At 37.6% G+C, this 13119-nt stretch overlaps 1 protein-coding gene across 1 annotated transcript in view; it reads left to right on the forward strand.

The window, feature by feature from the left end:
* efr3bb (EFR3 homolog Bb (S. cerevisiae)) overlaps positions 1-13119 on the forward strand; it is a 33276-nt gene that overhangs the window by 12677 nt on the left and 7480 nt on the right. The window contains exons 3-8 of the mRNA XM_030128888.1: positions 904-1031; positions 1880-2030; positions 3767-3888; positions 4238-4387; positions 9346-9480; positions 11478-11556. Coding sequence (XP_029984748.1) covers positions 904-1031; positions 1880-2030; positions 3767-3888; positions 4238-4387; positions 9346-9480; positions 11478-11556 — 765 coding nt within the window. The remainder of the gene's footprint in view (positions 1-903; positions 1032-1879; positions 2031-3766; positions 3889-4237; positions 4388-9345; positions 9481-11477; positions 11557-13119) is intronic.

A 13119-nucleotide genomic window follows, 5' to 3' on the forward strand; every position in this document is an offset into this window, starting at 1 on the left:
CTGAAATAACCATCTGATGAGCAGAGATTAAGAGGCCTTTCTCACAGCAGATATTGTGACTGTGGCCAACAAGTAGTCAAGAATTTCTTTGTAGAGCAAAAAGTGCAGGCAGTGCTCTACCCTTCTATTGGAAATCACAACACCTGTCATTGAGGATTATATGCAAGATGAGTTCGATAATGTTCCTGCTAAGCATAAAGTAAACTGTTGACATGCTAAGTAGGGTATTAAATTGGATCTGTGCTCTCCTTGTAAGGATGATATAGGTGTAAGTAATTAGTTTGCTGAAGGTGTCTTTTCATAAAGGTGGCTAAGAAGCCACAGCAATGAACCCGCATGTATAATAGCAGTTCTGCTGCTGAGTGATTTTACATTAGAGTACCTATTGTTGATGCTGTTTATGCCTGGTCTTTTCCTGCTATTACATGTCTGAATACCTACCTTGAAAAAAATCAGTGTGCCGCAGATAGCTTGATGATAAGTCTTGAAATGAGCTTCAACCAGGTGCTCAACTAGTCATGTTGCCTTAGTAAATAATAGGTACGATTAGAAGTAATTCCTCACCAATTTCATTTCATAGCTCTTGCCTGAATGTAAATGGAGATCTCTGCGGACTGCAGATGCTTTTAGCTCTCTCCTCCCCTTGACCAGACTGAAGAGCAGTGAAGTAGGTCAGGGGGAAAGGGAGGAGGTGACACTTAGTGATCTAGTTATATTTTTACTGTTTGCATTTTATGGAGAAGTGTACATGTCAGTGCTAAAGCTGCCCTTTTGTATTAACTCTAACAGTCTATTTAATAGTAATGGGATGGGAAGCTGTGGTGCATGTGAATAAGATCCAAAATGTATTTTATCTCTTACCTTCTGTCTCTGTCTTTGCCTCTCCCTTTCTTACACCCCAAGGATGGACTGGTGAAGGCCAACATGGAAAAACTGACATTCTATGCTCTGTCAGCTCCAGAGAAGCTTGACCGCATTGGTGCATACCTGTCTGAAAGATTGTCTAGAGATGTGGCTCGACATAGATATGGGTGAGTATCTTCAGTCTGTCAGTGACTATACTGTTTGTCAGAACTTTGATGGTGAATATTGTTTGTGATGGTTATATGCTAGTTATATGTACTGTGTGTTCAGCGCCTTGCCTTGGTTTATCGCTTAAATGAGATTAAAAAAAGACAAATAAATAAATGGTTACTGAATCCTTACCTCTGCCAAGAAAGTTATATGGTCACTTGTGTTTGTTAATCCATCTGTCTATCAGCAGGTCAATGTAAAAACTGCACTGATTATCATAAAACTTGATGGAAGCGGGGTATGGCATGGGCCAGGTATAAACCTCTTAAGTTTTGGACGGCATCCATCTTAACCTGGTTAAGACAGGCCTGGACTGACTGAAACATTTAGAAAAAACTGACAAACTTATTAAAGATATAAAAAACAATTTGCAAATTAGAAGTAACTTTTGTTGCGAAACTAACAGTGACACCAAGTGACAAAAGTTTTGATGTGTTTCTAGTTTGATCATGCTGAGGAGTGAGAGGAAATATGGATGTCTGGCCTTGGAACTTGGAAAGTGTCCTAGTTTTTGTGATGTTTCTGTACAGTCTGTACTTCCTTCATATAGCACAGACTTTGATGTAATTATGACTCATGAAAAGGAGGTGCTGTGATGATTCTTGCCAATGCAAACACCGTGTAAAGATTACATTCACATTTGGCAGAGTCTAGCTGAATCTGTTCAGCATTTAAGTCTCCAGATTTCATCTGCAAGAGCTTCCCACATTTAGATTTCTTTTGCCGTTATAGTCAGACTTCTATAATGTACTGTATGCTGTTGATTCTCATCCAAATGTCTCTGTTTATCGCTTGTCCTTTTCAGATATGTGTGCATAGCCATGGAGGCTCTGGACCAGTTGCTGATGGCCTGTCACTGCCAGAGCATCAACCTGTTTGTGGAGAGTTTCCTCAAGATGGTTCGCAAGCTCTTAGAATCAGACAAACCCAACCTGCAAATACTAGGAACCAACTCGGTGAGTTTACAGGGTATTTTTTTTTTCCATTTTAAGGACAACTCATCCTTAAATAATAGTTGATTAAGTACTGCTTTGTGGTAAGTGCTTGGATTTTGTCAAAATTTGTGCAAAACATCATTTAAAGTTGTGAAATTAAATATTTCAAAATTAATTTTTTTTAAATTGCAATGTAAAAACTGTTAGGCTCTGGTAAAACTCTGCATTAAATGTGGGCATGATCAAATTTGTGGATTGTACTTTAGAAGGTTGTTCAGGGAAATAGAGTCTAAATATGTATGTGATTGAATAAACAGCGGTTATACAGTCTGTAAGGAATTACAGGTGTGATAAACGGTTGTAGCTGATTACAGATGGTACATGGATTTTATGGTACAGTAAATATTTTTATTAGGAAAAGTAATAGTCACTAGATTCATTAAAAAAATACAGAACTGCCTACTTCACTGATATAAATTCATGAAAATACCCACACACTTACCCAAGTGTGTCCAATGTTCCTATCTAATTGAACGTTGGCATGGGAAATTTACTTTCCTAATATGATGGTACAAATTAAGAAATGTTGTCCTTGAGAGGAATACAGTGTTTGTATTTGAGAGGGAGATGAAGGGTGGGGGTGATGAGTATTCTCTGATGTGGGAAGCAGCTATTAGTGCGGTTGGCTGGGTTAGCAGAGGACACATAACGGAAATCAGATTAGCTGCAGACTATACTGGGAAAGCTCTGCAGTCATCTACACAGATTGACCAGACACGCCAGCCTCTCACTCATAATCTTCCTGCTATCAATCTCGCATGAACTCACTCATGTTTGTGTATTTAGGACAAACGCACTCATTCAAATATGCACACTCACTAGAGCTGCGGAACTAATCGCTAAAATTTCTGTAGTATTACCACAACGCTGTTTACCGTATTAAAAATGACCAAATTCATTCATTTGTCCTATGTGGCATCAAAACAAAATTATTTCTAGTCTTAGTAGTTCATGACCTATTGCTTGAGACTCAGTATCTTCAGCTGACAGTCAGATAAATACTTCTGTTCTCTTTAGATACACTTACCTGGAACTTGCCCAGCATTACTGGCAGTGATACTGGGCAACTTCCGGGTATCAACTGCTGCAGTAATTTATTGCTGTGGATGGGTTCAGTGATCAAGTTATAGCTTTTTCAAGGGTACTTAATTAAATTTCAGAATCACTCCAAATTCTCATTTTTCACATGGGGTATAGCTTTATTGAAGTCTTCTGCAGATGCTCAGTTTTCATCAACTCTGCTTGTGTTTACCCATCTATGTTTGGAGTAACTGTTTCCTGCAATTAGCATCCACTTAACTGAATATATACTATACAATATTTGCTTCAGGTCATATCCTTCCTGTCACTTTATTATATCTACTTCATAATTTATTAATTGGAATCTGGTGTGTAGCTAAATGCCAGTGTGTTTAAATGGTGACATTTTCTGGCCCAGTGGGAGAGCTCCTCTCTAACCCGTGCTTTTCAGTCCTAATGAGTTGTTTTGGCAGCACAGTTGGACTTTAATTTCAGACATATTTGCCGTTGGGATTATGCATGATTTTATTATAGATGGTTGACTCAAATCAAATTAGCTCTTAATGAACTTGGCTGTTAAGAAGCAGTGGTATTTTAAGTCTCGGAAGAGTTCTTTTATTATTGTCCATTACTTGCCAATGTGTTATATAGTGGTTTTGTGCTTACTTTCATTTCAGTTTGTGAAGTTTGCCAACATAGAAGAGGACACACCATCGTATCACCGCAGTTACGATTTCTTCGTTTCACGTTTCAGCGAGATGTGTCACTCAAGTTTTGAGGACCCTGATATCCGCACTAAGTGAGTGGACAGATGTTTGATTCATTTCATGGCAGCGTTATTATGTAACTTGTATTTTTAGACCACATCAGAAGGTCTTATTTTAGACAGCCCCCATCCTTGAGCCTGTCTGTCAAATGTTGCTAAATAAAGTTAATCTCCTTTTCTTTTGATGTGCTAAAAAAAGTAATATTTTTAACTGTTTAAATATAGCCTCTGTGGTAATAACAGTAAACAACCCAAAAACTAGATGTCACTGTGATGAGATTAAAGAAATCACAGTGAAATCAAAAATATAATCATCTATTTATAATTTCAGTTTCTTGCATCAACCAATTCCTGTTGTCTGTGTTTCCATTGTTGCCTCTAGGATCCGCATGGCAGGAATTAAGGGCCTTCAGGGAGTGGTGAGGAAGACTGTCAATGACGAGCTTCAGGCCAATATCTGGGACCCTCAGCACATGGACAAAATCGTGCCCTCTCTTCTCTTCAACCTGCAGAGTGGAGAGCGTACAGAAAGGTGAGAGTCAATGATGGTTTGATTAATAAAATTCATCAAGGTTGAAGACGAAGGTGCCTTGACTGAAAGAAAATACATCAGATATAAGGTGATGCATCATTTCCAGTGTTAGCATCTGCAATACATTTATTAAATCTGTGCATTTATATTTAGAAATGTGATTAATAATTTGGGACTAGTAGTTTAATATATTGATGTCTCTTTCTAAACTCATTTTAGTTTAGGTTCCACATACAGCTCAATATGGTCTCTAGTGGGTCGAATGAGTAAAATAACAGCTTAATAACCTATAAATGATGTCAACTCCAGCGTTTTCTCTGTAATGATAATGTTTGCATCTACAAACTAGCCTTTAAAAATTGTGAATAACAAGAACAACCATGAACCACATGAAATTTCTTAAGAAAAATTTGTGCAGTTTTACCAGTGTTATCCCTCAGCTTCTCATTGACATCACTTACACATCACAGTGGATCTAGAAATGCACAGAACATTTAGTAACAGGCATAATAGTGTTAAAATTGCACTTCAGATCTGGCTATGTTTATTATCTGCAAACCAGATCATCCTTTGGAGGATAATGTATATCTGTTGTGGTTACCTGAGTGCAATTGCTGTGAAATTTAAGATATTGAAGGAGAACGGTCACTACAAGGATGAATGAACTTTGTTCCATGATCCGAGCCTTTTCATTTTTGGGACTCGTTTGTATTATGGGCTGGTGAAGTGCATCTTTTGGACTCAAAACAAAAACTGGAATGGCATTTGTCTCTTTTTTTTTTTTTTTTTTTTTTTTACCAATGTCGATTTGCTGGTGAATTTACCTGTTCATTCCAAATAAAGATACAATTTAGAAATAAAAATTTAAAAAATGCACTTCAGGTTGCACATGGTTGTTCAGATTATTCATATTTGGGAAAGGATAGTTTGCAAATGTAAAGATTTTCACAGAATTTTACTTTTTCACACATAAAAAGGGAAAAATTTGGGACTGTCATTATTTATGAGCTATTATCCTATTATTTTGCTGGTCCGACCCCGTTGAGATTGAATTGGTCTGTATGTGACCTCTGAGTTTGACACTCTAGGCTGTTAATATCTGCAATGTAAATTTGCATTTCACAAATTCATCCCATGGGCCAGATTGAACTCTTTGATGGGCCTGTACTGTGTCTGCAGTGAGTCTGTCATCCCTGTTAGCGACAGTGAACAATGTTTCCCAAGTCTTGCACGAGTAAAGTTTTAGGCTCCTACGGGGGATTAAGTGTGTCATAAACTGTAACTGTTTATAACACAGAACAGTAACTATAACTTGAGACAGAATTGACAAATAAAATGCTTTAATGCGAGATCCATGCATGGTTTTATTTGATCTCTTTATGAGACAAATACTAGAGGTAAAAATGAATGTTTTCTAGTACATTTATTATTTACTGTCTTCTTAGGAGGAAGCAGAGGAATGAAAATAAACTATTCTCATTGTAATCTATTGAACTGCATAGCCTCATATTCTTTCTACACATGTTGAATTGTACTGTGGTGAATCATGTTGTAGCGTACTGCATCGTAATGTGGGTGAATCATATTGTTTCAGATTGGTAGTTGCTTTATGATTATATGTACCCTCAATGCATTGGATCCTTGGCAATGGAGTCAGTTGCATAATGCATCAGCCTCACTGATAGAGCTGCACATCACAAGTTATTATCTTAACACACAATGCAAATATGAGCTGCTTTTATTTGTTGCTATCTAATCATTGTATTCCTTCGGTTTAGGTTCTGGTTAATACCACTTATTTAACAATTATTTTATGTTCACTTGATCACTTACAGATTACAGATTACGGATTCATTTATTGTCATTTGATAGCACAGAGTACATACAGCACAGAGTACATCAAACAAGATTGCGATCAATGATTAGGGACATTGGGCCGCCGCAACTGGTGCGCTGCCACTTAACCCTTTTCTTTGAAATTTGCAGTGAAGAACACAAGGTAATGCAAAGCACAAATATAAGACATCATACACTTGGCCATTTGTCTGCATCTTTTTCCTTCATATGTGTTGGATGTGCACTTAATGCGAATATATGAAAAATGCATTATCATCTTAAATTACTGAAAAGAACTGTGAGGATAAGAACATAAAGAATAGATGGAGCTTAACATCATTAATATTATATACTGTGTAGTGTAGATATTGAATACAAGGTTAATGTTGTGTATGGTAACATGTAACTCACAATATCACGACTTTAGTTGAAGTGTCGGTATTTGTCACGTCTGTAATCACTGAATGTTAAGCCGGTCATGCCATCTCGCATGTGGCGAGGAAGTTAATGACCTAAAATATGTCAGTGTTGACCTGCTGTGACTTCGCCCTCGCACAGTTCAGAGTCTTTGCACTGGTGGTGTTTGTTTTACGTTAGGCCATATTTGTCCTGGTAGTCTAGCCAGCCATCACCCACATCATTTATCATCATTGTCATCAGTGAGGAAACCCACTGACAGCTCTGCTCCTCTTTTGAGCATCTGTTTGCCCCCTGCAGCAATCAAGGACGAAAACTACTGTAGATGCAGGGGATGAAACCTTTCGGAGAACAAAAATAGTGCCAAAATTGAAGAATAAAAGAATCAGTGGGATTCAGAGCTGTTGGATGGTAGTGTTTGAAAGAGAAATATTAAGAGTCTGGAGCCTCCCATCCTTGGCAGTATTCCACATGCTGAAATTCACTTTGACGTCACTGCTGAGATCTGAAGGTTAGGGGAGGAAAGGGGGAGGGCAGAAAGGAGAACGCTGGAAGATTGGATGGAGGACGGATAATAGAAAAGAGAGTGAGGGAATATGAGAGGCTGTTGGAATACAGGACAGAGACAAACACTGCTCTTCCTTCTTAGCTTATTGCCTGTGTTATCTTCTGTTCCTCCTCATGTTACCTTTAGATGCAATACAAATCTCTACTTTAATCCCCATGTACATGAACAGGCTTATTTAAAGGTCAATTCTGAGACGCCCAAGTCAAATCTCTGATAATGGTTTATTTAAGAAGGGATTAAATCTCTCCCTGGACCTTTAGTTTGTTTTCTTCTACTTCAGCGTCTATTATCAACATGATGGATGCCACTGTGAAATTAAAGTTGACACCTCTGCCTCCTAGTAAAATATTTTTCAAACTATTTGGCATTGTTACAACAGGGACGTAAATCGAGACTGCCTGATTTGCCACTGGGTGTGTCTTAGTGCATACAGATTGAAAGGAAGTGGAGTCAATCAAGAGAGAGAAATCTCAGAGACATTATTCTAGTGTTATGTAATGGTTGAGAGTTGCTTTTCACAGAAAATGCTTTTGTTCGGAGTTCAAAATAAGTCATTTAAAATGTTTTAACATTTTATAAGAAAAGAAAAGTCTATGTAAAAATACCCATATGGATACCTGCTGATTTTAGAGGTTTGAGTGGTTTGAAAGTTTAGAAATGTTTTTAACCCTTTATAGGGCACTCATAGAAATATTCTAAAAGGTTTAAAAATGTAAACCTTAGTGTGTTATTGGAGGACCAAACAAGACTTTATTACTTTTGTAAAAATTTTTGAATTTTTTTTGTCATATAAAAATCAAGGTCAATAAAGTTACCATATTTGGTTCCTTGCCCATATGTGGCAAAAAAACAAACAAAAAAGACAATTCCAAGAAGTATATAATATAAAAATACAATAAAAACACATGTAATGTGAAAGGAACATGTATTTTAGAACATTAGACCAACATAAGTGCTGATCCAGATCCCTGTCCACATCCACATGATCCCTTTGAACATCATTCCTTTCATTAGTACCATTGCTTCATGGTACCTAACAAAGCAGGTACACTCACTGTTCATGTAGAGGTGGACCTTACAGACCTGGAGACCACATTGGACCTGAGATTGTTGACTCATTCTCCTTACTGTAACTGTTGCTGTCACTGTCTTGTAATGTGTGCAGAAATGACTAAAAATAGTCACTTACCTAATAAAGGGTTAATGATGATGTGCTTTGATCAGCAAGGTTTTTTAACTAGCAAATATTCATGAGAACAAAAGACAGAACATGACAGCTCCACCTACAGCTGAACATCTTCTGACTCAAAACAGGTTGCCGTTTGTCATTATCTTCCCAAGGTAAACCCTTACTTGCACATTTTCCATAATTACTCAGTGCTTTGTATGTAAAGACTGTTAAACTTGTTCTTCTCAGCTAATCATGAACAGTCTTTGGAACAAACATGTTGAGCCTTTTAACAACCATTTCCTATCGTAGCCGCACTAACAAAATAGTGCATGAATATTTCTTTGACACCAGGCTTTTAGCCTTGAGTTTTGTTTTGTCTGTTTTCTATTGCCCCTTAAATTTCAGGTTTTTTTATGTAACACACTTAAGCTACAAAGCCGCTTCTCTTCCACTGCAGCAGGCAAGATGAAAGAGTTAGCCTGTTAATAAATAATGTCATCATTGGAGGACCACCCGGGGCTAGTCATGACCAAGATAGAGTTATGGCAGAGATATTAACTATGTATGAGGACGGTGGAAGGCCTGACCATGCATGTGCCCACACATCTATGAACTTAGAAGTGGACAAGACATGTACCCAACTGTGATCACAGATGTGCAATACACCTATGTGGACACTCACTGCAGCCGACACAGCCACTTAATTTCCATTGCGGACAAACTGCAGAAGAGAAAGACATCTTGCAAGTGAAGGCACTGTAGTTAGGGGATATATTTTTGTGAAAAAAAAAGCAGGCTTTTAGGGAATGCAAGTGTAAATTGAATCGAATCGATTTCTAACTCTTGCCTCCTTTCTCTGTTCCTTTTGCATCGCTTTCTGCTATCTCTGTTTCGTTTTCCTCCTCCCTACTCCTTTCCTCTCCTCTGCCTGTTTTCTGCTTCCTCACCTGCATCTCTTCCCACCAGCCGCTCCCCCTCTCCACTGCAGGCATCGGAGAAAGAGAAGGAAAGCCCGGTGGAGCTGACTGAACGCTGCTTCAGAGAGCTGCTGGGACGAGCTGCCTATGGCAATATCAAGAACGCCGTCACACCCGTGCTGATGTGAGACAATCAAACTATTTCTTCTCTTTCTAAGGTTTTATCTGCTCACTGTGATTTCTCCCTTGATGCATGTTGACTAGAGTTGAAGTAAGGATGCATCTTAGTGTGTGTTGCGGTATTTTTAGCTTCTCTCTGACTGGCCTGAGGGTACAAGACAAGGTCAACGGCAAGGTCACCTATTTACTTCTCACTAGATCGGAGTGAAGGATGTGCAAGTGGCACATTTGGTTGTATGTTACTGCTGCAGTCATGCAGAAGCACTGGGACTTTTACACAGGACATCTGACTAGTCTGTGAGTTCAGTGTTGTTTAGTTTACTTATTCCAGTGATTTTTGGATTTTTGTCACATATTTTAAATCATTTATCTCCACTAATGCTCCTAAGACACAGAATTTTATTTGTATTTTCTTGTCTACTTGTGAGCTCTGTTTATTAATGTGGAACTTAAGAACTTTTTACAGTTAATTTAGACCTCTGTCTCTTGTGTTTATTTATTCCCTGCCAATATTGGCATTCTTCCCTGAAGTTTAGCTTGAGTTGGAACACATTTCTTTTTTTCTTTTTTTCTTTTTTTTTTTTTTTTCATTTGGCTATATTAATTTTGGAGCAGGATGATGTGTTCAGATGTTAAACCTTTGACGAAATATGTCAGTCAGGCCTTGAAAAAAACAGAGACCAGTTCACATTTCCAGAGATGAATTTCATTGAAAACCCTTGCAATGTGATCAAGAGGAAGGTCGCAAGTCAACAAACAAAGCTGAGCTGCCTACATTTATGTGCTGAGAGCAGCATAAAGCATTCAACTACATTGTGAAAACTGATAGAGTGCTTGCCACAACGCATGAACGCTGTCATTGACAATCCTTGGTTTTCCGCCGAACATTGATTTTTGAGCTAAAACACTAGTATTTTCTTGTTTCAAAATTGCAATAATCTCATTTTCTCTGCATTATTTTGCCCACTTTTCTATTTCTGCAATAAAGATTCTAAATGACAACACATTTATTTTGAATTTGTGAGAAATGTTTTCAGTAGTTTCTATAAAAAAACTTTGTTGAATCATTTAATGATATTCAGAAACAAATAGTGACACTAGTTGTCTTAAATTGTTTTCCCCAAAGCAGTATATCATGTGCTTGCAGCAATGATGAACCTGCTAGCCTGCAGAAAGGTACTGCTTTTTATTATTCTGAACTTTACTAAAGGCCTAATTCTGACATTCTTATTGGTAAAAACAACAAAAAGATAAAGTAGCGTGTTTAAACTCCGGTAACATTTATAAATGCATAAATCACTTTGAAATATACAGCATACAGTTTCATACATTTCATTGGTTTGTTTGTGTTGCAGCATCTCTAAGTGCAGCTCTAGTTTCATATTTCTTTTGCCGTTACTTATTAAATTTGAGGTCCTTTTAAAAACACTTGACTTATCAGTTTTCAGCTTTCTCTCAAATGTATCCTCAATTCATCTCAGTTGCCGTGTGCAGTGTGAGAGCAGCTACCGTTCATCCATCACTGTCCCCTTCTCGGTCTTTTTCATGATGTAGTAATTTATCCGAGTCTGTCTCTGCCTTTTTCGTCTCTGTGTACATAAGAGGTGCAGGACTCTTAACATGGACCAAATGTTCACATGCAACGATGACCTTGATCATGTTTGATTGATGTTTTGTTCCTGACTGTTAGGTGTTTATTTGCATTTCTTACATCTCTGTATCCTGGTTGCACTGGGCTGTAACAGACAGAGATGTGCACTAAAATAGGGCTTTATGACTCAAATTTGTCATCATGTAGTGCCTTCATTTTTGTCGTGTGAAACTGTTATCTGCCAAATAGTAACTATTCATCTAAGGTGTAAAGAAAAAAATGCACACGGAGTCCTGATGTTCTTGCCTTTTTGGTGTATTATGATTTGCCCCTTCCTGCTTAGGAGAACCACTACCGCTCTAAAATAACATTCTGTATCCTCTTTCTCACTTCCTGTCTGCGTTCCCCAGGCACTTAGATAACCACTGTCTATGGGAGGGAAAGACCTTTGCAGTGCGTTGCTTCAAAATCATCATGTATTCCATCCAGGTGAGTGATACAGCGCCTCAAAATATCCCCAGGACTGTTCTGCACCCTGGGTTTTTTTCCCACTTCTAGTCTACAAAGTTCATATCTAGGTCAAAGTGGAATCCTGGAACATTTTTGTGTGGTTAGTACAACTCATGCATGGTCATTGTGTGACTCAGAATTGCACTGTAAAAACATGCTCCAGTTTATTCAGAGTGATCTCACAGATTTACAATCAAGCATATTTTCTCATATCAGAGACTCTGGCAGACTCTATTTAATATCAACTTTTCACGTCACAGCTGTAGCACTTATCGGCCATTAAATAAAAATCTGAAGTCTAATTAAGTTTAAATTAAGCTTTATTATCATTCAATCAATAGACATGATAGAATGAAATATAGTTACTCAGGTCTCTGTGTTTGCAGCATGAAAGTATGATAAAATATTGAATAAAATACATAAAAGGTAAATAGAATAGAATAAAAACTACCATAAAATCGGCTAAAATATAATAAAGTGAACCTCTGAATACGTACAATATTTCACAATATACAGCAGCAGTAACAGCTTATTCTTAAAATAGATAATTAAGCCTTAAATCTGGCACTCAGAGATCTTAAAAGTTCCATGGATACATAAAATGGTATTGCTATATTCATTTTATCATAACAGAAATTGGAATAAGTGGAGCCACCAACGAACATTCATGGGTGGAGGGGTTCAGGTATGAGTTTAAGCAGTTTGAACATGAGTAACAGAAACATTAGTAATGGACAAATGGGAATGTAACATTAGCTGGACTGAAACATGAATAAGACTGATTTGAGGCAATAATTCAAGGTCAATTGTTTTTTATTTAAGTGTCTTTAATATAATGATCTTACAGTCACCCTAAAAAAGCGTCTTAAAAATTCATAAATTCAGTTTGTCAAACTTGCAAATACCCTGTAATTATGTATTTGAATGAGTTATATAAAGTTATATTTCATTCAAGTTTTCTATCACATCCTTTTATGATTTCCACATAATTTGTTTTGGACTAGATATATTACAGGTTAATCATAATAATTCTCACTTTTGTTTATTGAGGTTTTTTGCTTGGAGGACAAGGCCGAGTGTTTGGTGGTTGAGTGAACAATAGACTGAGCAAGTGGCAACAATGAGAAAAAAACCCATGAAATACAATAAATTATGGTTTTGCTATAAAACACACATACACCCACCCACCCACCCACCTGCACTGTTGTGTAACTCAATAGGAATGTTCTAGAAGAAATGCAACCAAAGAATACACTTCCTCCTTCTCTGTATCTGACTGACAGGCCGGTGTTAGTGAAAGGCGACAGGGCATTCTGTGTGTGAGCTTTGTCCACAGTTTGGTCTCTCAGATAGAACTGGACCACATTATGAGCAGTGCAGTGAGTGAGAAGAGCAGGCAGAGTTGGAATCCCTTTTTTGTGTTGTTCCACTCATACACGCTGTGTGAGGCTGATGCTGGGGGAGTTAAAAACTCACTGCACAAAGCTCCATGCCCAGAAATGTCCTGAACACAGCAAAAACAAGTGGAAAATACAAAATGCA

The sequence above is a fragment of the Sphaeramia orbicularis genome, chromosome 24 (genome assembly GCF_902148855.1).
Source record: "Sphaeramia orbicularis chromosome 24, fSphaOr1.1, whole genome shotgun sequence".
Classification (NCBI taxonomy): domain Eukaryota; kingdom Metazoa; phylum Chordata; class Actinopteri; order Kurtiformes; family Apogonidae; genus Sphaeramia; species Sphaeramia orbicularis.